Here is a 27,133-nt window from a genome sequence, read left to right as displayed (position 1 = left end):
AAGTCAGCAGCTTTTCTTCTGGTACTCGGCCCACCTCATAATCTATTTTGAATGCATCATAGATAACGATAGTAGGACGTGGCTGTCAGAATTACATCACACTAAAGGACTTCTGTACCTTTTAGTCTCACAGCTTTAACAGGTCTTCAGGACAAGGTGCTTGCTAGCTACAACTCGGATGTTGACATGTCTCCAGCGCGGCTGCAGAGGGGACGGAGGGGACAGATGGGGGGCCAGTGGCTCAGGGAACGGTGCAATTGGCCTCAGCTGCATTCAACTGCGTGATTTGTTTGCCTCCCTGTCTGTCTAAGCAGTGGTGGCGCTCCGGCAGATGAGAGTAAAATTGCTGCTGCCAGAGAATCACAGTAAAGTTGATCATGGACCAGCAAATTTGTGTGTACTCCCCTTCTTAACACGTCACAGAATAACAGGAGCGCAGAGGAGATACTGTGGAGAGGGTTAACGTTGCCCTTTAGTGGTTGCTTTGTAATTTGTGAGCTTCCATTGTTGTGTGACATGCAACTGCTTCGGCGGATTGGTTCTGATTAACTCCGCGCTGGAATCTCTGACCATGAGGAGTATGAGGTTGGAGATATTTTTGAGGGTGTGAGTTGTCCGGAAGGCAGCGTGACGCCCCAGCCAGTGAGAAATCTGTGGAACAAGTTCTGCTACACAGTCTCTCTTTTCGTTCATCCATTTCTTTAACTATAGAAATAAAATGACGTCGACGTTTTTCCGAGAATCTTATCCGCGTTTGTTTATAATGTTTGGTGCAGCTTAAAACCGCAGACACACAGCAATTAACTCTGTGAGAACCCTAAAACAGTGGAGTTTTCTTCTATTTAGCATCACATATGGGTGAAGTCCGGGCTCGTGCTGCTGCTGTGGGCGATGCTGTCGCGAACTAGGAGGGAACGCACACTGAGCCCGTGTTGGAAGCAGGACATCAGTATTCACATCGGAGAGAACTAATAAGAGAACGATTCATCAAATATCCAACCGGGTGTAACAGCAGCACGCAGACACAGCGGCCTCCTCAGCGACAGCCTCTTAGACGTCACCACACGCACTAAGTACACAGTCCATATTGATCATTGAACGTGGCGACGGAGCGCCGAGGACACGCGACATGTGGGCAGGCGGCTGAATGCAGGTGTCCGTGGGGGGGGAGATGAGAGGTGGTTGAAAAGGACAACAGGACACATTCAGAGGAGGCTTTTTACCTTTAAAGCTGCAGGGGAACATTTCACGTCCAGTTCCGAGTGGGAGCGGTTTGAAATATCATCATTTCCGGTCAGTAAAGTGAAGCCAAGGAACGTATGTTAAAAGAAAGAATATATAATTAAAGGTGCAAATTTTATTTGTATATTCATATATATTGTTCGTACATATATATTCGTATATTCCATTCAGTTTAATCAAGGTTTACCAACATGATTTGAGCTGAATCCTGTGGTCCCATTGAATGTGTGCGCTGTGTAACAGTCCACTAGTCTCCTCTTCCATCACACCAAAGGACAGAGATGAACCTCTGAGGATTACAGAGCCTGTCCAACGCCTACACACCTCTCGCCTCTTATATTATATCGTATATGTTTCCCTCACTACATGTCTGCCGTCTTTCCGCACCACTTTCACCTCCCCCCATACAGTCTAAAGTTTAATCATTATTGGCCTCAATAACTCATTTTTTGAGTACAACAGTGTTTCAACAATGTTCATCTACGCTCAACACAATATTTGTGATTCTTGACGCAGCTTTTTCTCCGACGTCAACCCACTCCTTTCTGCAAAGCCCCGTCATGCAGTTACAGGCTGCTTTCTCTCCTCTTTCTCCACGTATATGCGTCGAATTCCTGCTCCTCTGCACATTTCTTAACACAGGGGGACCTCTTTGAAGGCACATTTGTCTTCAGTTGCACAATGAGTCCCGACCGCCACCACTGGGTCCCTCGCATGATGATTCGCCTATTTCCATCTATTCCAACCAGCCGGTCAGTCACTGATCACATTAGAGCTCCTCTTCTCGGTACCCACAGCTCCATTGGGCCCCATTAACCAGCCAGTGGTGGTTTCTGCACTGGATGAACGTTTGGGGCCCGTCGCCGTGCAAGTGAACCATCACATCCTCTGACAGCGATTAACCAGAAAGCGGATGTTATGGAACACTCATGAAAACTGATACAAATCGTTGCAATGATAAGAACACTAGGCAACATTTTGCCGTTTATACATTATTTAGTGGAAGAAGGTCACGTCAATGCAGATGAATAAATCTCAGGATCCTTTATTAGGGAGGAGTTTGGGCAGTTGGAGACGGATCTCTTTCGTGCTTTGGAGCAAACAAGATGTGCTAAATGTGAATGAAATTATGACTTCTAACTATCTGCAATGAGGACTTCATGGTGATTTGATGATGACAGAACTGAAAGGAATTCTATGGTTTTCAGTTTGGTTGAGATATTTCTCCGAAATTATTTAAAACCTTTTTTATTTAGTAACTACAGAACATCCTGGACAGCATGTTGGATTTAGGCTCTTTTAAAAAATAACATTCTCAATGTGTCAAAATGCTTCCTTCATAAAAAGATAATTGCAGTGTGTGTTTTTTCATGTATCAAAGGGGATCTAAAATTAAGGTGACAGCAGCATTTCCATAACAAAGTAACCTTTAAACATACAATTAGTCATATTTAGCCTGTGCGGTTCCCTTGATTGTTCTCCGCTGGTTATGACATTTACGTGGGTTCACCGCAGGTCACACGTGTAATTAGAATTTCTCAGGTATGATTGCATTAAAACAAAGAACAAGAGTGAAGAACGTTCCTGCTTCCCTTGTTCGATCGTGAGTCTTTTTATATCCAACAACACATCAGAAGAAACACACACAGGGAAGAAAGATTTTAAAGAATGATCTTACCACCTGTATCACGCTAAAAAAAGAAATGAGCACACGGTAAAAAGGGGAAGTCCTGAGCGGTGAGCGAGAGAAACGCGGCACGGCGCCATGAACCAGCGCACGCCGATGGAAGTGCGGAACTGAATTATGCAACACGGGGCTCACAACTATGAAACACTGCCGCTGAACTACTATGAGCAGACATGTTCAGGAGATCAACGGGGCCCCGGGCAACAGCTTCAGAGCTTCTTGATCATCGGATGATGACACGCAGCAGCAGCAGTAGCGTCTCTAAACATCAAACTACTGCTACGTCCCATTTACATTATAGGCCCGCACAGCTCCCCATGGCTGTGTGACTGTAATCCTGCTGTGCTTCTACTCTATTGTGGAAATTACAATATTCACACACTGAAATTACTGTCTTCATGTGCTATGAGTCATGAGAAAAAAAGCTCGTTAGAGAGCTAAAGGCCCTTTATGTCATGACAGAAGAGGCTTTTGGGGCGGCTCATTCATTACACTCCACGTGTGTCGATGATGATGATGATGATGATGATGATGATGAAGATGATGATCCTTTCAGGCAGCTTTTTCTAACCCTTCAGCACCGGTTCCTTTATTAAAGAAAGACTGATGTTTCCAAGAAAACAAAACTAAAGTCCTAATATAGCTTGACCCTTTTCCATTGCACTTACAACAGCACAGCTGCCAGAATCCTCCAATGAGAAACTGTGGCCAAATTGGATTTAATTTGAACAGCAATGCAGAAAAAGTGCACCTTGTTCATTTAGATTATCCTTCTGCATTTTATATGATTACATCTGTATAAATGCATTGAATGGACCTATTGTTGTTATATTCTTGTCCCATCATTCAAGAATGAATCTTTATGGTCAGCTGGATGTTGTGTATCACAGTGTGTGTGTTAACAAAGCCTCAAACTAAAGTTTGCATTTAAATCTTTGGATTTTCTATATTCATTTCAGAGCATACTCCCTCTCCTACTTTCAATCAGTCACAGGCATGACTCCCTCTTTCCCTAACAGCAGCACGGCAGCCATAGCAACACGCCGACACCGGCGCCATGTAGCCATGGTAACCACTGTGCAGCCAGACGGACAGCGGTGGGAGGTGCCAGCCACTCATTTTCCACGTCTCCACTTCCACATCACAACACTGGGCCGGCAGCACGCTGATGATGTCACACAGCCTGACTTTGGGCGAACACACAAGGGCCGAGGGGGGGAGAGAGAGGGGTAAGAGAGAGGAGAGGAGACGGAGAAGAAGTTTGGGAGAATAGAAAAGAGGAACACGCACACACACACACTGTGCGTAGACCTTTTACTGCATGTTTGTTTTACCGACTTGCTTTACCCCTCACTGTGTTTTAACTAAATACAAAGCGCAGCGCCTAGAAGCCTCTCCTCCACCGGCATGTCCCTGGTTTAGCTCCACTTCCTGTCCTGTCCTCCCCTGAGATTGACTGCCGTGTCCCTGATCGATTCCACCTGCACCTTCCCGGTGAATTCAAGCCACGTGTGTCTCTTCATCATTGAATGTCTTTCCTGAGAGTCTGTTTGTGAGTTCCTGGTCTTTGTCTGCGGTTTGTTTTTAGCATTTTGATCCCAGTCGTTTTTTTGTTAACTCTGCTATTGAGTCCTGCTTCCGCCGGCTCACTCGCTGTGACAACGAGTTCCACGTGGAACGGCAAAAGGCGTAGTTTTCTTCAGCGTGGAGATTCATGATGTCAACCTGTAATCACGGGGCAGTTCAGGGGTATTTATCTTATTTACCTTTAGAGGAACTGCCACAAACTAGATGTCACTCCTCACCCTGCTTCACTGCTATGAGGACTATAATCACGCACATGTGCGCTTCTGTGGGGACAATATCTCGCTCCTGGCTGTGCTTCCACCTCACGGTGGAATATTATGACCTCACTCAACCTATTTATGTATCTCTGCAGAGGAAAAGGAAAATGAGCCCTTTAACTCTGAATTCAATAACGCGTGGTTTTGAGTTTTACAATATTCCAAGGTGATAATCATCTCCGAGCAATATGTAAAAGATAACTGCTTTTTATTTCACGTGTCTGCCGTTTAAAAGTCCCTCCAGAGAAAAATCTTCTCAATCTGCGCTCGCGGTTGCAATAACAGCCGCTGGGACATGAGACTACACATCGAGGAAACACTGGGGTTGTGGAAACAGCTTAATGTCGTACACCTGTAATGTGGTTAGAGCTGCCAGCTCTGCAAGGTAATCTCAATAAATGACCAGGCGCAGGCTACTTCATCCATCACCCTCACAGCATTAAACCCTCTGCAGCATAAATCACTGCCACGCGTGACTCTTGTCTCGTCTAATTGCAAAGATGAGGTCAAGTGTCGTGTTTTAATGAGGAAATATAAGTCCGCCGGGTGGATATTCCTCCAGAAAGTGGAGCGTTTTAAGGTTTCTGTTCAAAAACAGGAAGCACTCAAAAGTTTTGACTTCAACACTTCAGTTTCTACAGTTAACGGACATCGTGGAATTTTACCCAAACTTTGCTCTTAAGTAGAAAGTGTCGGATACCACACACGAGATTCATGCTGACAATTTTCAGGTTTTATTCGCACAGCTTCACACCATGCGGCGCTCGATGGAAAGTGTGGCGTTTTCACTTAGCAAAGTGTGAAGTCATTAAATTCAGAGGCACTCTGTCCTTGTGTATTGATTTGGGCTCCGCTGGCTGCAGCCTCCTCGGTTTCTCTGCTCGACAGTTAGAGACCAGAAACTACAGAGCGACAGAAGCCGCTTTGCAGATTTCGGAGGTTCTTCGTTCTTCAATTCATGGACGTCAGTGGGGTCGATGTTTGTGCAAATGAGACTCAAAATCACAGAAATCTGGCTGCTAACGATGCAGTAACATTTGTGTCTTACCTCTTGATGTAAGGAGTGCCTCTGCTCCAGGTCACATGATCAAGCCTTGTGACATATATGTATATGGGCCTTTTTTCTTTTTCTTTTGTTGGTGGTATAAACAACATTAAGTTTGTCTCCACTCTATTCAAGTGTGAAAGTGATCCAGAATGCCCTGAAACTGAAGCAACTAAATGGAACTCGACCATCATTAATCTCATTTAAACCCAAAACATACCTAATGTGTAACTGCTGCAATAGTCAAAGCGACTGTTAATGAAAGCCTTTGTTACAAGAGCCGCTGCTCCAACCCGAGTCCTCGTGTCAGCGTGTGTTCGTCCTCACACAGTCTAGTGCAGCGCTGCAGCAGCAGTATGAATGCTCTGCTGAGCAGATCACCACCGACAACAACACTGATGCAAAACGTGCTTAAAAACACATGCACAGGAAAAGGACGTTTGATTTAGAGGGAGGGGAATTGAGTCTATGTGTCTGTAAGGAAAATCAATAAATAATCACACCAACAATTGCAGCTCACGTACAATAGGATGCAATGTGTGCGTGTGTGTGTCCGGTGTGTGTGTGGGGGTGATTGTGTGCGTGCGTGTGCCATCTCCAGACACAATGGTTCCCAACAGAGACCAGTGTTCACATAATCTGCACTCAAGCCATCTTTCAACAGCGGCAGACGTTTAAATGGATACATGAGGGAGGGGGGGAGGGAGGGAGAGTCACTCCTCCCCCCCTTTCTCCTCCGTCTGTTCTGTTCTTTGCACTCAGTGTTTGTACAGTATTCTCCTCCAACCGGGTGACCCGAAGGTGTCCGTGAACCCGCGTGTGTTCCTTTCTCTCTCCATCCTCCTCTTCCGACCCCCATCGACTCCGTTTTGTCCTGTTGGGTAAAAACAGGCGCACGGCCTCGAGCTTCTCCTCCGTCACCGGCTGCACCTACTCCCCCATCTAACCTCCACCCGTCTTCCCGTTAGATCCATCCTTCACAGCCTGCTGAGCTCACACCCGGGCAGGAATTGGGTCCGGTTGCCGTGGTAATGCCATTACGGCTCGGGTTAATCCACTCCTGATTATGAGGCAAATTTTCTTTTCATTCCGTACTACGGTTATTATAAAGTTACATATAAAAATCATAACATCGGCAATCGACTGTCGGCTTGCTCCTGTGGGTATTTCATTGGCTGCTTTTGGGTTTATAGGACGACATATACAGATGTATATATATATATATATATCACAACTGTGACTGAAATTAGCAGATTTCCACCTTTTTGACATTTACAGACAGCAGAACAATCTGCTGCGGACCAACGCGGGAGCAATTATGTCTGACATTTAAGTTGTTTGTCTCCCCGAGCAAAGCGAAGCTGACGCGGTGAGTCGGCGTGCGAGTGGGCAGTGCCTCACTCCTACCCAGAGAGCTTTACACCAGATGCACCAGCAGCTCGCCTGAGTCATTCTCTGGTAACGCATTCGCACTCAAACAAAGTGTGCAGCAGTCAAGAGGAGCATGAATCAGACATTTTACGACAGCTTTTAAATCAAAAAGCACAGGGCTCGAATCACGTCCATCCTCCAGATTCCCTTTTGGTTTCTAATCTTATTGCCAAGCACAAAGAATCTATCAGCATATCCTTCCATTCATCCCTAACTTACAGTAAATGTATTAAATTCTTCGACTCATTGTTTAGCTCTTTAGGAGTGGAATCTGTTTTCTTTCTGTAAATATAAGATTGTAAATATCCAGGCCACGGATTGCTGAGCGAGGGGGGGAAAAAAAAAACGCTGAGCAATTTGGAGGCAAAGGAAATGTTTTTGTTAGCGTCGTCCTCCAGCTTCCCTTTACGTCACTGATGAACATGACTGCACGTTCACCCCTTCCCTCGTCCTCCCTCCGTCCCCTTGTGGTTTTATGGGTCTATTACTCCCCAGTCACCTCACTGAGTCTCCATCGGTGCCTGGGAGAGTTCAAGGCCCCGCGCTGGGGCCCTCAAAGGACTAACTCGAAATCACCATACAATCACACACACACACACACACACACAGAAAAAGAGAAAGAAACCCCTGCAATGAATGACCTTCGAGAGAAACATGGGAATAAAACACACGCTGAGAGCAACAAAGAAAGGAGGCCAGAAGACAATGAAGATAACTGAAAATGCAAGAAAAGGAGAACGAGAAAAGGGAACCGGTGAGAGACGTGCCGCTTTTTTATCTTCCTCGCCCTCAAGTACATGATTCTTTTTCCAATTAAGGCCATTATCTCCTCGGCTGCCAGCCCGGCTACAAAGACTCCACGTGGTCCGACCCTCCTCCCCACCATCTTCCCCCTTGGTCCTCCTGGATCTTTCTCTTCTCTGTTAATTCACCCTGTCCTTTTCTCACAATGTAACTAGAATCATTTGAATCTATCTTCCCCTTCCTGCTTTTAACCTCCCGTTTCCTTCTACTTCCCCGTTGTGGTTGGTCACCGTGGCAACATAAAGTGATGACTTTCTAATACCAAGGTACCATCTTCAGATTTTACAAAACTAATTTGTAGGATCTTTGTGTACTTGTGCTGTGAACATTTACTTTTTCGTGATTAATCATTTCCATTGCTGCATAACTCTAGATTCATAATCATATTTGATTGTAATTGCAGTCATTGTGGACTGTTCATAAACTATATTGATCTAAATTCCTTTTCAACGTGTCTTGGTGTTCATTCAGATTCACACATCCAGTAAAATAAAAGTGTTATCATTGTACCCGTCAACATGCCGACATATTCTTGTGGTCGCTGTATGCGTATCTTGAGCTAGTATGGTTCCAAATAGCAAAGGGGAGTGATTTAAAATCCTAATGCACAGAGGTAAGCGGCCGCTGGGGAGTGTGCATCCATCCATCCATCCTAACAAGGTCAAAGTCCTTCATTCATTCAGCGTATGATCACTTCATGAGCAGCACACACCCTCTTTATCCTTCTCTTTGCCCCGCCGCTCCTCCTTCTATCCATCCAGCCACACAGACTCACAAAAAACTATTTCTTTCTCCTTTTTTTTTTCTCAGGTCGCCAAAATTCAACTCCGACCTCCAATTTCATCCTTCAAAAGCCCTAAAACATCACACCCTGCTTCGTGATCCTCCCCAGCATCCCTTCCTCCCCCGTCTCCCTTCAATCAATCCTCCCCTCTGGCCTCACCTTCAGATGGCACAACCTCTCCCCTCCATTTCTACAGAGACCATCTCCCACCCTCCCTCTACTATTCCCCCAACCTCTGGCCCTCTGTAACCCTCCCCCAGTCCCCCCTCCCTCCGTATAATCTTCCCTCCTTCAAAGGTCAAACAGCTGGAATGAATGGGTCGATAGAGGAGGGGGAGGGCGGGAGGTGGAGGAGAGGTGTGAGCGAGGGAGGAGAGCAGGAGTTGGTATGGGGGAGGGTGAGGGCGACAGAGGGGGGGCAGGAGGAGTTTTAAGAGAGAGGAGATAGACGGGATAAAGAAATCCCTGAATCAGCATTCCTCTGGGTCTCTGTGGGAGCAGCAGGAGAGAAGGTGGTGATAAATGGGGGGGGGGGGAGTCGGTGTGCGAGGAGGAGATGGGAGCAAATGGGAAGAGAACACCTCCCTTCTGATTCTCTCTATTTCTTTGCGTTGACGGAAAGGGAAACAATGCAGGTGTGTGTTGGTCACAGTGAGCTTAACAATGAGTCAATGTTCACACACACACATTTCCCACAGCGAGAAATTCAGTTTTCTGCAGAAAGCATTGAAATTGTTTTGTTTGCAGAAACAAATCCGTCTCCAGTTCCCAGTAAAACTCTGGCGGCCTGCAGCAGCAGAACAAAGGTCTAGACGGACGCTGCACAGCTCCGCTTTGTAAAGAATATCAATATGAGCCCAGACTGCAGCCCGCAGCCGCCGCCAGGACACCATCAATAATTCACAAACCTCTTTTACACCTGTGAATCACCAAGGCCTTCGTGGCCCCGGTTCTTCTCGCTCTCTTCCTGTTCCCCCCCTTTGAACCCTCCATCCGCTTCTCTCCCTGAAGGGCGCTGTCCTGTATTGTTGCCTCTCTGGACCGGGTCTAACCCCTAACCCAGGCCACCGGGTACTGGAATCCTTCTTTTTATACTGACTGCTCAGTACTACTCAGCTCTGAGAAGATTCCCCCTTCCCTCAGGGGCAAACAGCAACTATAACAACGAATCATCATCATCGGTACAAGAAACCGTGTGAGAAAAATACCTGGATCTTCCAATAAAAGGTGGACGTAAGCCTGTGGACACAGAACCTGAGTAAAGAAAGTCAGCTACAACTCCCAAGGAGCATTTTGTTAAGAAACATCAAGTTTAAAATTGCGTTGCATCCACTGCTGACAGCGAGCGCAGCCTCCCGCTTTGGAAATGGAATCCATTCTGCAGTTTAAAGTACCAACAACGTGCTCTGAATCACACCTCTCACCGGCGCGCTACTGACGGAAGCCATCGACATCAGAAAAATGTGGATGTAAAGAAATATTTAAAAGAAACAACTACTGAAATGGACGTTAATGTTGTGAGATTTAAAAGCGAAACACATCATGAAACCAGAGAGCCAGTACTATGTGGAGAACTGAAAACATTGAGGTTGATGCATGCATTATTGAGCACTCGCTCAAAGAGGATTATTTGCATTGGCGGGAGATAAAACAATGGCCACAGTGTGGTTGAAGGATGGAGTGAAGTATCTTCTGCTTCTGAATCTCATTCATTCTGTCGCTCCCCAAAGCTCAGGACTGTCGGTGAAAGGTGGAATAAATATTGAAAATGCTAAATGAGTTTCCCCTCCAATCTGCCTCACACTCCCTTTTAGAATCCCCAGACAACACAGAAGGCAGCAAAGTAACCCGTCAGACGCCGGGATGCGTCCAGTGTCCCCGTCAACCGCGAGCAGAAAACAAAAAGAGAGAGAGAACACACAGTGCGGCCAGGCAGAAGGAGCCCGATCTGCTGCCAAGAGAGCAAACCAACCAACCATCCATCCAACCAACCCTGACCCGCATTAGGGGCCTGGTCCTGGGCCACGGCCACGGCCAAGAGGCCCAGGCCCTTCAGACAATGAGCAGAAGCAAGAGGGAGAGCGAGAAAAAGATCGGGCTTTGCTATACTTCCCCCCTCAAATTAGGCTTAACTCGGGTCCAACAGCACTTTACCTTCATTTATTTCCCCTTTCGAAGGGGCGCGACGCCTGTAACTCTGTTTTGTTTACTCACACTTCCACTGGCTTTGACATCAAATCGGATTCTCCCTTTTCAACGCAGCGCTTTATTGGCTCCACTTGGAGGAACTAAAGAGTCCCCGGAGTGGCGGCCGTGCGGCGGTAATGAAGTCAGGACCAGATGCGAGCGGAGACGTGCTGTCCTGAGGCCCACTGAGCACACTAAACATTGTTTTCTTCTAAAGGCCGACAATCCGGCAGTCTAAATAAGGATCCGCCTGGAGCGCGAGCTTAGCTGACCTTTCCAGGTTGCTGTGACCTCAAACTGACCGTCTGAATATAGTTTACTAAATTTACGGCCAAATTGGATGAAAACCGCTGCTAAAGCGACACAACGCGGCGCTGTTTATCGAGAGCAACGTTCCTTCAGCTTCCTGCTTCTTATTACCAGCAGTCACAAACAGCCCCGCTGACCCCGGGGCGCCGCCTCCTGCCCCCCGCTCAGTTCCTACCTTGTCGATCTCCTGCTGCAGGACCTGTTTGGCCACCTCCAGGTCCTGCAGGCGGACCCGCAGCTCCTCGTTCTCCTGGTCCAGGCGGCTCCTCTTCTTTTCCACGCTGTCCAGCTGGCTGTGGAGACGGATGGACACGTCCTTCGCCACCTGAAGAGGATGAGGACGAGAATTTAGCTCGGTGGGTCTTTCAATCAGTGTCTCTTTTGTGGATAGGCGCTAATATGGGAGTGTAGACTTTTATTGTTTTTGATGAAAGGATTAGACTTAGTCGGGAGACATTTCGGTAAACCAGATCTTCATCGGTCACAGCGAAGCACATTAACATGTCACCATTGGATTTTGCTGAGAGATTTTTTCTTATTAAATCTCCATTCAGGTAAAGGAGATTACATTTCATTTCCAAGCGTAAGATATGTTCCAGAAACGCCGCCAGAGATTAAAGTTAAATACTGAGTGTGTTTTCTTTACACCCAGAACTTTTTTGTCTGGTAAAAAAGATTCTGGCAGGAACTGATCTTTTATACATAACGTGATCCTATGTGAAGTCAGATTGTTCCCCACCGAGGCAACATTGCAACATTTGACTAAATATCAACTCAGGTGACTCAAACACTGAAAAGACAAAAGCCGCTACAGATGTTCGGATGAGACAGATGTTCTCCCACTGCATCGGCCTTAATCAGTGCACCTTGGTTATCAAAAAGACAGATTTTAATATAGACTGAATCAAAGAGGCCGTTTGTATTTTATAATTGTCATTTCAAACCGCCAAAGGGTCCTACAAGGCTGCATTAGATTTGATGACTTTCATAATTCCCATCAGGAATAAATGGACTCATCACGCTTTAGTTAAATCAATCACCTCACAGCTCTTAAATGCACTTAGAGCCCATTAACCTCAACGCTGATTTCATCCAGAGGGAGACGGTCTTTATTGTCTAATGATTTAACTGTTCTGCTTTAATAAGTTTGACTTTCTCGTTAACCACCTGAGAGTAGGCGCTAGGAACTTTTGTCAATTACCTTTAAATAGCACTTTGGTAAAAAAAAAGTTAATCTCATTGAGAATCAGCTTGATCAAAAACACAAATGGCATTTGAATGGCCTGTGTTTCCTCTTTTAATACTGTGCGTGCCTGTGTGTGTTTTTGAACCCTTGCCCGGGTGCAGCTGAATCCCACAATGCCCCTCTTCATTCTAGCCAGGGGCATCTGAGCTCCACCACGTGCCAATTCATGCTTTGCATTTCTTCTTCTCTCTGTTCACCTCCTGTATTTCTCTCAATCAGCCACGATTTTATTAGTCCTGTTCATTCTGCAAATACAGCGTGCGTAACACAGCGCTTCGTCTCTTTCTCGTTTCTGTGTTAATTCTTCGCCGCTTCCCGTCTCATTCTCAGCTTTTGTTCAACATCCTTTGATTATCGCGACGCATCTTGTGCAGTGCTTGGGCAGCTTGCATAGAACAAACGAATGTGCTCTTTTGGTAAATGATAAAAGACGTAAGGTCTAACTGGGACTGCCGACCTCCAATTTAAAACTTCACAACATCAGCCGAGATGTTTCCCCGTGGATTCACTTATTTATTTATGGGTTTTCCAAGCTGTCACTGGAGGCGATAAGCAGCTCTTTCTCTCTTGTATTGAATTTTAAAACATTGCACTGTAAAATGACCAATATAGCAACTTTCAGTTGTTGCTTTGCAACAGAATTGACCTTTATTTTTTAAAATATGGTCTGTGTCTTTTCATCTATATATAATGAATGAAGAGTATGCAGCAACAAAACATGTTTAAAGCTAAAAAACGACCACAGACAAAAGACCCTCAAACTAACCAAGTTGTGTTTGTCGCTTTAATCTAAACAATCCTGCATCTGAAAGGCAATCACCATAACTCATGTTCTCATTAAATTCAGTGTACGTCCATATGTGCAAAAAAAACCCTAATCAGCGTGTTTTCTGACATGAGTAACAACATTGAACGGCTCCTCACAAATACTGAGGCTTATTGTGTGTTGGCTGAAAGCGGCACGGGAAGCCAAATTTGGATCTCGACTGAGGCAGCGTGCTCTCTGGGGGGGAGGAGTAAGGGGGGGGAGGGGTGTTGCAGAAGAAGCAGCAGAACTGACTAATGAATACGAGATGAAACACAAAGATGGATCTCCCAGATTGCCGCCTCAACCAAAGGGATATTATTTTGCATGTCAACTTGCTCCATCGCTTTCTTTCAAGCAGATCCACAGTGCAGTTTAACATCCCGGAGGAGTTGTTGGTGTGTGCGTGTTGCGCTTTGTGGGGATCGATTAACACCGTGTGCCTAATGTGGATCCATGCGTCTATATAGGAGAGAAACAAAACAAGCAGCTTTTGTTAATTGGATGCTTTCAGCATTGTAGACGTAGAGCTCTTTAACTCCTCTTCCTCCGGCTTCTCATCCGTTCTTCTCTCCTCTCCTCTCCTCCTCCCCTCCTCTCCTCCCCTCCTCTCCTCCTCTCCAACACTCCTTTGTCAGCCCTTGACTCCAAATAAATGCAGTGTTGTTCTTCTAGGTTAAGAGGGAACGTGGAGGAATTTAAAGCCATTAAATCTGTGGCTTCACCCAGCAACAGAGCTATAGGATGTAATTAGCATTCAGCCAGTGTGCTGCGGAGCGAGCGCACGTGATTGTGCGGCGTGTGTGTGTGTGTGTGTGTGTGTGTGTGTGTTTGATAGAGAGAAGATGGAATAAAGAGAGAAGGAAAGAAACCTCCAGAAGCAGAGAGCGTTTTTTAGATTGTTCCTTTACCCACACACACCAAAACACACAACAAACAGACACACAACAGCCAAGTAGGTCTCCTTCATGTGTGTGTGGTTTGTGAGTTTGATTGCATTTAACAGCCAGGCTTGTTCCTCCTGCGGGTCCAGCCGGTCTGCACACACACACTCACACACACACACACACACACACACACACCCTCTTTAGTGGATGCATGTAAAACCCCTCTGATTAGAGCGGAGGGGTTAACCGCTATTTTTGTGTGTTTGTGTAGACTTACACTCTCACTAAAAGGCTGTTTGTGTTTACTGCTGTAATGCATTTAGGTTTTAGTTAACGTCGCTTTAAAGGTTTGGGCTTGGACGGGTATTTGTGTGTTCAAAAACATTTTTTAAAACACACTAGATGATCTACTCTGAAGGACATTTTCTTTCCATTTTCTAAATAATAGAAAAGATTGAAATCAATGATACCATGTTGTGTGATATAATAATACAGTTTAACTCGTGGTAGCAGCGGTGGCCACGTCCTAAATCCTTCCCCTCTCTGCTAAATACGAGCATGGCGCCATGAAACTGGCGCCTGAGACCATAAACACATGTTCGATTACCGAGGTAATTCACTAAGGGAGAAGAACTCATTTACTCATTGACTTTTGTACAAAAAATAACACGCAGCACCTCACAAGTCCCTGCTTGTGCAGAGCGAGGTCTAATGTCGGCGCATTAGCAGTGAATCCTCTAGACTCACACCCTGTCTTTTAGGACTAGTGGGCAGCAACAGCGCAGCACAGCGGGGACGAGTCGGGTCCTGCCCCGGAGCAATGGCAGAAGAACTTGGAACGTCTACTGAAACATTCAAGGCTTTTGGGGACGGCCGGAAACGTGCGAAACCCTGAGAAAGCCTTCGGTCGGCTCTGATCTATCGCACCGTCGCGCCCGTAGATGAAACACCCAGCTTTAAAATGCAGGCCGATTGCATCGTCGTGAACAACAGTCACATGTGACCCGTAGTTTTCTTTACCTGCGCGGGCCACGATGACTCCACTGAGACTCCAAAGCATCTGAGGTCTAACAGTAAACCTTGGACTCTATTGTTTTTGATAGAGAGGAGAGTGAGGCAGCATCAGCCGGTGGATGTGCAGACAGATAAGACGGCTTTTTGAAGGATCCAGTCTCCCTTCCGGTTATATCAGATCAAACATGTTTCAGTATAACGCATCAATGACGCAGTAGCAAAGTCACATTTTGTAAGAATCAGTAACTTCTGTGGAAAGGTGATTGAAATTATTCAGATTTTTCTTTAGAACTTTTCTTTGTGCGTTCCCGGATCGAATTCAGCTAAACGCTTCATTTTTTTTTGTGTCTGAGCGCTGTCATCATTTCTGAACTACGAAAAGCCGATCACGTCCGCCGCAAGCAACTCACGGCTGTGAGTAACCTTCGGCCGCCCTGGTGGTGACGTTGGTTGACGTTTGCCATTGTTGACCTTTTTGACCTTCGTCCAACCTGTTCCGCCCTCTGAACACCCATTTAGTGGATGTTACATCACAGGTACTCCGCTTCCTGTCTATATATAAAAGCACCTCGGGCCAAAGAGAGGGGGCCAGTGGCGTGACAGCTGTTCCAGTGTAGGCTGTGATCCATCTATCTTTGGATCCAGAGAGCGGGAGGGAAGGAGGGAGGGAGGGGGGGGGGGGGGGGGGGACACAGGCCGGTGGGACATAATGAATTCCCACAATCCTTGGCCCGTCATTTTGGCACTTGGAAATATGGGATCTAACCTCTAATACCACCGAAGATTATTCTGTCCACCCATTCATCCATTCATACCACATCTATCCAGTGTACTTGATAAGACAGCAGCGGTGCTAGTGTTTGCGCTAATGATCATTGTATCACTCAGTTATTCTTTTCTATTGATGGCCAAACTTGTGCATTTTCTCTGGGTTAACCCTCCAATTCCTCGGCCAATCGTTGGAGCACAATTGCTCAGTTATTGTCTCATCATGGACCAGCGCATACCCAGATATGGACGTTGTCTCCCGATTGACTCGTGCACCACTGCACCCAAATCATTTTTCACGGCACACAAATTGAATCAGTGTGTTTCTCCATCTGAGTATTTGTTTGCTCTATCATGAGTTTCACTGATCAGTACATGCTGTGGCACAGCTTTGTTCCACACTGACGCAGACACAAGGGGAAGCCACTGTTTCTACTGTGAGCAGTGATGTAATGACTCATAGTCGCATGGAAACTATACTTCCTACACCGAGTGCATGACACATGGTGCAGGAGTAGAGGGTTGGGTGTGCATGTGTGTGTGTTTGGGTGCCGGAGAGATGCAAGAGGAAGCTTATATAAACTGTATCCAATTTTGGCTACAGTGTCTCTCTCTTACACACACACACACACACACACACACACACACACACACACACACACACACACACACACACACACACACAAAGCAAGACATATGGAGATGAGGCCGGGAGCTGGCGCTGTTCAGATAAATGTACCGGATTCTGCTGCTTCACAGCTCCACTGAAGCGCTGTGTGTGTGTGTGTGTGTGTGTGTGTGTGTGTGTGTGTGTGTGTGAGCTCCCGTGCTTCTATCTTTGTGAGGACCAGTTTGAGTTTAAGACTTTCGCTTTGGGTTGGGGTGCGTCTTTAAATGTCTTGGCCTTTCTAAAAGTCAAGCGTTCGACAATTTATCTTTGAAGGTTAGGGTTGTTCGGTAGTGAATGTTTTAGGTCAATCAAGGTTCTTACAACTACTGACTGAGTGTTATTCGCCGCGTGAATAAGAAGAAAGACCATTATAACATCTATTGGTCACGGACCAGTTTCATGTCCAGTGCCCAGTGGTTGGGGACCACTGATCTACACTCTTTAAGCAGACAGCCAACGCTCTTAAAAGCGGGCACAAGTGTTGGTATGCGTAGATCTACAATATACAACCCACCATGAAGCTGTCGTAGTTTACAGTCACTGCTGTGGTGGTCTGACGTCTCTCCTTATTTGGGCAGCCGGCAACTAGCGACGCTAAACAACAGAACCCGGACCGGTCTCCAAAGTGACGGCACAGAGGTGTAACATCTTCTACGTTAACACATGGTGAGATCAAAATGTTGACTATGCTTTTAAAGGATTTGTTCAGGCACACACACACACACACACACACACACACCGGCAGAGCATGAGCGTCGTACACTAAGTTTACAGTCAGCGCTTTAAGGCAAATGCACTACTGATTCCCTCTGGATACGAGCACAACCGCTGTGGTCATGAGAATCTTAACAACTATTTCCTCTGTCCGTCTGTGTGTGTGTGTGTGTGTGTGTGTGTCCAGATGTCTGTGGGAATGAGATAAGTATGTGAGTAGGACAGGAAATGATGTTCTCATGGAGACTGTGACTGCTATACTACACACACACACACACACACACACACACACACACAGCGTTAAGTCTGTGTCGCTTTGCCCATTTGTGTGCGTTTGCCTGTGAGCGCGTCATCACATCAAGGCCTTTAAGTATCAACAGTAGTTAAGCCAATTTCCTTTGTAAAGCAGCTCAGTGAAAAGCAGCTCAGTGAATTCAAGGTCAAATTGGACTGTGAAGGCCACACTCACTGGACGTATCTCTGAAACCTCACCCCAATGTCCAAAAGCATAAATATATACACTTGCATCATAAAACAACTCATTTGCATGTTTATATAAGCAGTTATATGAAGCAGTTTCCGATTGGCACTGGTTCATCCGTCTCCTCAGACCAGTAAGGCTTCCGAGGCATCAGTTCGAATCACTTCAAATAAATCAAGAAATCTATACATAATGGAAGGACTTGAAAACAAAGATCGCTACATGCATTTGAAATGTGCCGCTGTCCGACCGCCGTCTCCACGCAGCTGCTGAGCTGTGTTCTCTTTTCAATCCGCGCTACTAAAAAAAAAGCAGAAGTGGTTCACTGGCTGTGAGCACGCGAGCTATGCGCGCTGGATCGCAGTGCGCGCTTTGGTGCTCGCTATGGCGAGATAGCCGAGGGCGTTTGTTCGGCTGTTAATAGTGTAACACTATGTAAATAGTAACCGTCTTTGTGTGTTTTTCACTGTTTGTGTTTTTTACAGCAGCGCTGAACCAGTGGGACGGAGTCTTTTATGAGGCTACGGATGAAGCCACCAGAGCAAACAGAGGAGTCACTGTGAGAGGCCAACATAAGAGGAGCCCAGCACGGGATTAATGCACAACACACACACACACACACACACACGCAGCCTAGTGTAACTTGACCTGCCGCCTGAGCCGTTGGCTGTTGCGGCGAGACGACACAATCAGCCATGTGTTGAGAGAGCGGTCCGGTTTGTCTCCCTGCAGTCTACATGTTTGTGATGCTTTTTTGTTAATGCGGCAAACAGATAACAGACTTTACCTTGTTTCTTTTTTTCCCAAACTTGGTCTTTTTATTTCCTACATCGTTTCTGACCTCACTCCTTATCGCAGCGAAGCTAAAGATTCAAATTCAAGTCAGGACCACCATTTAAAATAAACTATTCCTTCTTTAATTCCTCATCATATCGTGTCTGTTGCTTTCTCTTTTTTTTTCAAGTTCTCTCTAAACATTCCTCACCCTCCCTCTCTGATTGGCTGATTTGAATTTTTTTTCAGAGGACGCAGGACGTACGCTCATCCTTGTCCCTCCCTCCTTCCTTCTCCCAAAGCGACCAGATGGAGAGGCAGCGGCGGAGCGACAGACAGCGACAGCTGACAGGGGAGCCCGGCATCACAGTCTCACTCTCTCTTTGTGGGGATAAAGGCCTCATTGTGTCCTCGGTCGCATTGGAAAAATGTTGGCGGAACGCCGCAAATTTGACGCGAGTGTCTCCGCTGCGCCTTCACCGTTCCCGAGGTGATCGCGGTGACGGTTGTATTATGCTTTCTGCGCTTTTGAAGGAGACGGTACGACCGATCCGTGTCGGCCTGTTAACATGCGTGTGACGTCAGCTGAGAGGCCTAATGGGGCGTCCGGCCACAGGATAAGTTTGTGAATATCTAGAACATCGAAAAATATGCTTATTTCACGTCCAATGTACAAATGTCAGCTGTCTATTACTGAATCTTACAGAGACAAACCACACTGATGGCATACAATAGAGTTAAAACACACCGAAGCCCCATCACCGTTAGACATGATATGGTCGTGCATGTAAACAGCATAACCTGCACGTACTGTCGGGGTTATGCGTCTGCACACGCTCCGCTAAAGCCGCTGCCACCCCCAACTACGCTGCAGCGGCTCCTATGCGCTCTACAAGCGCGTTCCTGGTTTCAAAACTCCGCCAATCGCTCGTCGAAGCATCCCAGCATCAGCAGTCTATTACTGAATCTTACAGACACAAACCACACTGATGGCATGAAGTTAAAGTTAAAACACTCAACGAAGCCCCATTATTAATGGACATGGCTGAAATCCGGTCATCATAGTCGACAAGCCGAAGTTGTATTGGGGCGCTCGCTATTTTTGCTTGACGCACGCTCCCGATCTTGAATCTACAATCGATTGCTCTTCCTTGGGTTCCCGGATGTTGCGGTTGAATTTTTGCGGTTAAATTTTTTGCGGTTGAATTTTTGCGGTTGAATTTTTTGTGGTTGAATTTCTGCGGTTGAATTATTTGTGGTTGAATATTTTAACGTTGAAAAACATTCAGATACATGATTTCAATGCATAAATATTCAGTGCTAGAAATTCAATCACCTTTTTCTTTCAAAATGCGATGACACAGATTTACTTCCATAGAAAATCCTTCATTTGAGAAGAAGAGAGCTGAGCGCCGTGTCAACGTTAATGAATTGGGACAGAAAGGGTTTTTAAGTCTGTTCACATGATCACCAACACATTAGACAGACCTTTCTATTCAGATGCAACATTTACAGTCTGGAATTCTTTGTGTCCTTCAATTACTTTAAACAATTGCACACAAACTGAGTGTTGATTCTTTTGGTAGTCGAAGCTCGTGTATCAGTAATTCACTCGTATCCGTGAATAAGCTCTCTCTCTCTCCGTGCTGCTGGTGCGTGCACGAACACTGCCGACCACGAGCCGTGACGCATCTCCAGAGCCGCTCTCTCAAGCACACCAACACTCACTTTGACGTCCTGCTCCAGCGTTCGTATCAGCTCCCCGTCCACTTGCCCCGTCTGGGCCACGCGCACCGAGCGGCGCTCGGCCTTCCTCAGCCGGTACTGCAGGATGCGGCAGGTCTTGTTTGCCTGAGGAAACAGAAGCTCCGTTATGTGTGCGGCCCGTCTAAGCCGCCTCGGGCGTTCACCTTCACCGTGCCGTCAACACAGGAGCCATTCAGATAGATACGATAGATGACATGCAGACGTCCATGTTGGCCCTCGTTCCGTTGATCGATTGCCCGCCATCTTACCGGATCACAGCACAGCTTCAATGGGTGCCCCCCCACACCCGGGTCGTACCTGCTCAAGCTGTTGCCGTAGGTCCTGCAGCTGGTAGACGTCGTCTTCCATGTACATGTCCCGCATCTCCAGCATCTCAGACCTCAGCTCCTCCATCTCGTCCTGGAGGCAGGGGAGGAGAGGCAGAATGTGAAGTGCTGCACGCACTTCTAACGACTGTAACTCGGGGTGCTGACGGCAATATGAGAACAGCGTGTGGCTCATTAGGGGAATCCTGCCATGTCTAATTGGGAGTCTTCAAAGCGCGTTGCACATTTGTCATATATGCAACACCATCCTCATCGTCCATTAACCTTGTGAGCGTCCCATCAACCGCCGCTCGCTGACATAAGCCAACAAACCCACGTCTTCACTGAGCTTGTCGTCCGCGTTGCCATTACAGCCAATGGCGTCTTCTTAAAATGAACTGCTGTGTAATATTATCCCATAAAGTCTCATAACGGGGGTCTTTCCACGTGGAAAACGACTTGCTGCGAGTAGCAGAGGTATGTAGCAGGTAATGTGATACTGTATTGATTCTCCTTTCGGTCTCCCACTCAGGAGGTCAGAGGTGAGGGTCACGTTATCAGATTACCTCCGAACAGACACTAACAGTCCCTCTGGGGTAATTGAGAGCAAAGCAAAGTACATTCCTGCACTCTAAAAGCATAAAGTAGAAAATATCGGAAAAGAAGTCGTTATTTTAAAAAGTATGAAATACTACTCAAGAGTAAGCCAGTGCAAATGATTAATTTACTGTAACGCTATCACGTTCTCTTTTGGACGTATTGGAGATGAATTATTTATTCTAGCCTGAGAGCATGAGTTGCATCACCGGTGTGAATCGGATTGACGGTGCAGCTGAAATGAACCACACCCCATCACGAGAAGTCGCTGGGCTTCACGGGACAGCAGGCGAGCTGTTACACAACAGCGAGCTGTTAAGAGTGCGTGCTGTGTGCGTAGGGAGAAATATGTGTGTATGTGCGCATCTATTCATTTGTGCGCGTAAAGCAAATTAAGCAGAAGTCTTACGAGCGGCTGTAGTGAGAGTAGTAGTACTGCTGTCAAAATGTACTACAGTGGATAATGTGGGTCAGCCTCTGCTGAGCCTCTACTGCAGCAACAATGAGCCCTTGGGATGCGTGTGTGTGTGTGTGTGTTTGTATGGAAATAAACAGCAAGAAAGGGAGTGAGTGGGTAGGGTGTGTCTACGCTGCTACCAACAACAATGCGAGCAGGCGTGTTCACGGGTTATGATTAAGGTAACTTGACGACTTGTGCGGTTTGGTGTGTCTGCGTGTGCAATCTTAGGAAAGAGATCTGTGGATTGGGCTTAAACAGACCGCGGACATCTGCAACACAGAGGTGACGCGTGGCAAAGAAATGAAAAGGGAAGTGGGGACATCAAAGTAGAAAACGAGGACGAAGGAAGATCAGGAAAAGTAGAATTAAAGGCTTTAAAATGAAGGGGAGCGACGAATGGAACGAAGGGGGGGGTGGGGGGGGGCAGGAAGGAGAGGAAGAGAAAGATCAGAAGCAAAGGTGGAGAACAACGCGGATGGGAAAAACAGAGCATGGAATAAGTGCAGAGGGAGTTTAAAGACGCCAGCAGGGAGCGAGAGTGTGAGGACGCGAAGCGAGGGAGTGACTAGTTAATGTGGCGAGAGACTGAGACTGAGCGAGGTCGGTCCACTGACCTGCTTCACGCAGCCCAACACGGAGCGCAGCGAAGATGCTTTTCAGTCAGGAGATGGAATCAACCAATGAGACGTTGGATTTGAGTGATCTGCTGCGATAACCTTAACAACCACCTCTAAAGCTCACTAGTTAACAGGTAACACGTAGTTAAAGGTGAAAACAACACGGCCAGATGTTGTCGGGCCGAGCTGACCGGCTGCTTGCTGTAGCTTCATCCGAGGTAATAACATATTAGATTAGATCTGGATCAGATTCAACATATTCGCAGTACGAAATGTAAACAGTTGCTCAACCATCAGTTTGAATTGTTTTCACAAGAAAGTCATTACTAAGAAATAAGCTCCCGACAGAAAGAACGACTTGTTTTCGTCTGTCAACACGTCGCACAGAAATGCGGCACAAACACTGAAATATTAATTCACAATTACCGACTCCAGCAGCTGTTAGTTGTGTTGATCTACTAATTGTCAAACAAACAGTCATGGAGCTACTACTCAAACACAGACGGATGTAGAAGGATGCTCGGCAGCTCGGCAGCACTCGGATGCTGGGGAGAAAAACATAATCGGACTGAGAGCCAGAGATTGAGGGGCAGCTTGACTCCACAGCAGCAGCGTGTTGTTTTCCTCTTCTGGTTACTAAACAGGTGCTGCTCACAGCTGCAACAGCACCCACACCTCAATGCAAGGCCCCCCCAGGGAGAATCATGACAAGCGTCTAAAAACTCATATTGTTGCTCCATAAATGGCCTAAATTGAAACCAATCACGGCGACATAACAATAGGAAGCCATGAGGATCATCATTCATGGATAACATAACTAAAAGTAATAATCTAGTGAGTTGTATGGCGGTAATCCATCATTGAGAATAGCGTTATTGTGTAATGTCGTATGTCTGTGAGAGCGTTTACACCCGTAGTGACAAATCGCGTTGCAAAGGGGGAGAAGCTTTCCAGAAACATTCAATGGGGATTTTGCCTAATATATTGATTACTTGGTAAACTGAAGACCAACACTATTTGTATAGAGTAGGCCGACTGTTTACCACACAAAAGTCCACCATCACCTCCATCATTCGTGGCTGTTCATCAAAAAAGTTAGTGTGTCATAATTACTGATCAAATAGGTCAAATGGATCAAAGTATTCCTCCATCACATGTGCAGGAAACACTAAAACTCGAGACGCTTAATTCATTTGACATTTAGAAGTGGGCTTTTTGGAGGGGGGATCATAAGGAATACACTGTTTCATTCAAAGGTCATGTTTTTGTGATTCAATGAAGGAATAAAGTTCTTCTCACGCATGGTTTGAGTCAGAAATGTCATTTTTTGTCAATGTTTGCATCCATATCTGCTAATGACAACACAAAATGCTGCATTGTCATTTATCACAAGGCAAACACAGTTAAATTACCCAAATACTTCCAGCTCATTCGTGAACTTTGAATATTACCAGAATTTTACAACCCACGTGATTAATGAATGCAACTCTTTTTCAGGCTGAAGCTCCACCAACGTTCTCAAGCCTCCAACACAAGCTGACGAGGCGCCGGTTTAGGAAAGTCATCAGTCAACCTCCACAACCAATCGGTGACAATTATTGGCTTCTCTGGTTAGTGCTTGGGAACAAGTTAATATAATTCATCCTTCCTCTAATCAATCCCTCTAAAGGCCGGATGGAGCAGCTTGATAAATGTATGCATGCATGTATAAAACACGACTCTACTTTGTGGGAGCTGAGTGACGCCACCAGGGTCGAAACCTGACGACATGAGAGTCCAGGACCTGATGATGATCATGCGATGGGCTGGTTGTTGTTGTTTTTCGGATGGGGGGTGGGGGTTCAGTTTGACACAACACTCGAATTTCTGTGCTTTCCCATTTTCCCAACATTGTGCAAGAAAACGAAATCCCCTAAATTTCACTCCGCGTGAAGCGAGGCTGCATGTTTTCCCTGATGGAGCAGGCTTTGTTCATGACACCGCCACCCTTCTGGCAGTGAGTAGCCTTGGATGGCACCCAAAGGCATCTCTGCACACTGGGAAACAAGTCAGAGTGAACTGTGTAATAATAAACACCACGTTACCGAGTCACAGGCCGGGGGATCTTGGTGTGAGACACTTCCACCCGTTATAACGTAACGGACTGACTAATCTACACCTCCACAGACACTGATATAAAGGGGGGTTACCTTCAGGTAATCGTTCTCCGATCTCAGCTCCTCTATTTCCCGGACAAACTCCTCGTGCATGCCGTCCATGAACTCCTCCGTGAGGTCGGAGAAAGCCAGCGACGTGCTGGCAGGGACCCTGCTGTCAAACGAGGTGGCCGAGCGCTCCTCGCCGGGGGACACGCCGCCCTCCGCGGTCTCCGCGCCCAGGGACAGGCGGTCCCTGCAGTCCCTCTCCGCGGCGGAGGAACGGGCGCTCGTGGCGGCGGCGTGGCGGCGAGCTCTGTCCGCCAGCGCGCCGTCCCTGAGCGGCCTCTCCCCGTCCGGCCCGCCGCCCCGGCTGCTCCTGGACTCGGCGTCGCTGCTCGCCGCGTCGGCGGACAGCTTGTTTTCCTCAGAGGCGCAGTCCGACAGCTCGGAGCTGCTGTCGGTGGGGGACAGCTTCCCGGTGGCGCAGCCGGAGTCCTTGGACGCGTCGTCGGACCCGGTGCTGGCGTCCGACGCCTTCCTCCGGCCGCCGGTGCCCTTGGCCGCCTTGGCCGTCTTAGACGGCGTCGGGGAGGCTTTGCCCGCCAGCTTCCCGCCGCCGCTCTTCTCCGCCTTGCCGTCCTTCCCGGGGAGCCCCCCCACGGGGCTGCGCCGGGACACGCGGCTGCCCAGGTGGATGGCTCCCGGTTTGACGCTCAGCGTCGGGGTCCCGATCCCCCCGCGGATCTTGGTGAGCGACCAACCGGGCGCCTCCTTCGGTCTGGCCGGGGACGGCGCCCGGTTGATCTTCTTCTTCTTCTTCTCGCCCGGGGGACGGCCGCTCACCGTCGCGGAGGGCTCCGCGTGCCGCGGCTGCCCGCCGCCCGAGCCCTCCTCCGTCCCGGCTCCGCTGTCCATCTTCTGCCGGAGGAGATGGAGTCTCCGTTCCTTGGGCGAGGCGAAGACGACCTGAGTCGGGGCGCTGTGGACATCAACCTCCTTTGTTTTTGTCATTCATTCCGCTTGTGCCGACGCGAGAAGAACTGAAACAACAAAACAAAATAAAATAAAAACCCTCCGCCGTTCCGGTGAAAGACGAGGCAGAAGTTGGAGGGTCGATAAACAAAAAGGTGGCGATTCTCGCTCCGAGCACCGCGGGAGCAGCGAGGCGGGGAAGCCGGAAGCGGCGTCCGAAAGCTGCAGAAAACGCCGCGAATAATCCCGTTTCCCACCGCGCGTGTGGCCCAAAAAAAATGTATTAATGTATTCCTCTTTGTTGTAATGGAGCCGCGTCCTCTCTGCAGGGCGCCTGTCCCGGTGACACCAACGAGCCGGTCCCTGCTCACACTGTGGGGGGGGGGGGGGCGAACAGAACAGGGGAGGATGTGCTTCTCCCTCTCTGCGTTTCTCCGCCCAGATAACGGACCTGGAGGAGAGAGAGGGACGGGGGGGAGGGGGGGGGGGAGGGAGGGAGAGACTTCTGCAGCTCTCTGTCGCCGCCACTGCAGGATATTAGAAGACAGTAATAATGCTAAACAGAATAAAGTATGGATGCTCTGAGCGATGAAGCTGGATTCACCGGCATAGATCCAACAATATTTATTATTCATGGATAGATATTTTAAATGTAAAGCGGGAAAATAATTAAAGACCTTTCATTTTAGGAGATTTTTTACCTTAATGTCATTCTCAAAGACACAGACGACGTCTGTTGGTTTGCTTATCTTAAAACAATGTTAACCACAATGGATGGACGCAAATAAAGTACATAAATATGAAATATTAGCCTAAATGTGTCTTCTACAGTTGTTGAAATATTGGTGGAATTAGTTGTAGTAATAGTAGTATTGCGTTTGTATTAGTAGTAGTCGTAATAACAGTCAAATTAAAGTATTTGTAGCATCAGGAAAGGTTGCAGTCGAAGTACCAGTATGAGCAGTAGTACCAGTAGCAGTATTAGTGGTTTAGAGGCCATTACACATTTCCAATGTAAGTCTTAAACGGGAGAACACGATCCGACGCGTGTTCAGTGTGCTGCGTGTCTTTCAATCCTTTTAATCCGTATTCCGTAGCATTCAATTACCACGCCGATGCCCTTGCATTACATCGCACCTTGTTTACAGGCATACGACACGTTCAAAAACTGTTTGCTTTTCCATCCTCACCTGTTCTCATTAGCGGGCACTTACCTATATGCCTTTGTGCCTCAAAGTTACACAACAAAACCACTTTATGGCTCCAGGAAGTGGTAATACTAGAAACATTAGCAGCATTGGTCATTGTCGCACTAGTTATAGTGTTGGGATTCCTCTGACGCCATGACAAGGTCTGTCAGTAAAATATGTCTGAAAAGATTTAAGGAAGAAGGTTTATAAAATCAAGGCATACATTTAATCATGTCACATAATATCCGATTGAATAGAGGCCTAATGTGTTCCACCCAACAGACTGATACCAGTTAACGTTGGCTGTAAAGTTTCCCCCAAGTCAGCTGCTGATTTTGACATATAAACTCAATCCCAATGTCCATATAGATACAGATAATTGGCTTTTATAGAAT

At 47.1% G+C, this 27,133-nt stretch overlaps 1 protein-coding gene across 1 annotated transcript in view; it reads right to left on the bottom strand.

Moving 5' to 3' along the window:
• Positions 1–25,990, bottom strand: part of mtcl2 (microtubule crosslinking factor 2) — a 56,998-nt gene extending 31,008 nt beyond the window's left edge. The window contains 4 exon segments of the mRNA XM_078086245.1: positions 11,509–11,658; positions 20,421–20,543; positions 20,757–20,858; positions 24,628–25,990. Of these exon segments, the coding sequence (XP_077942371.1) occupies positions 11,509–11,658; positions 20,421–20,543; positions 20,757–20,858; positions 24,628–25,587 (1,335 nt within the window). The 5' untranslated portion in view covers positions 25,588–25,990.
• Between the last annotated feature and the right edge of the window lie 1,143 nt (positions 25,991–27,133).

This window comes from Gasterosteus aculeatus, chromosome 2 (genome assembly GCF_964276395.1).
Source record: "Gasterosteus aculeatus chromosome 2, fGasAcu3.hap1.1, whole genome shotgun sequence".
Classification (NCBI taxonomy): domain Eukaryota; kingdom Metazoa; phylum Chordata; class Actinopteri; order Perciformes; family Gasterosteidae; genus Gasterosteus; species Gasterosteus aculeatus.
Note: the sequence above shows the minus strand (reverse complement) of the source record. Positions and strands in the feature narration are given on the sequence as shown.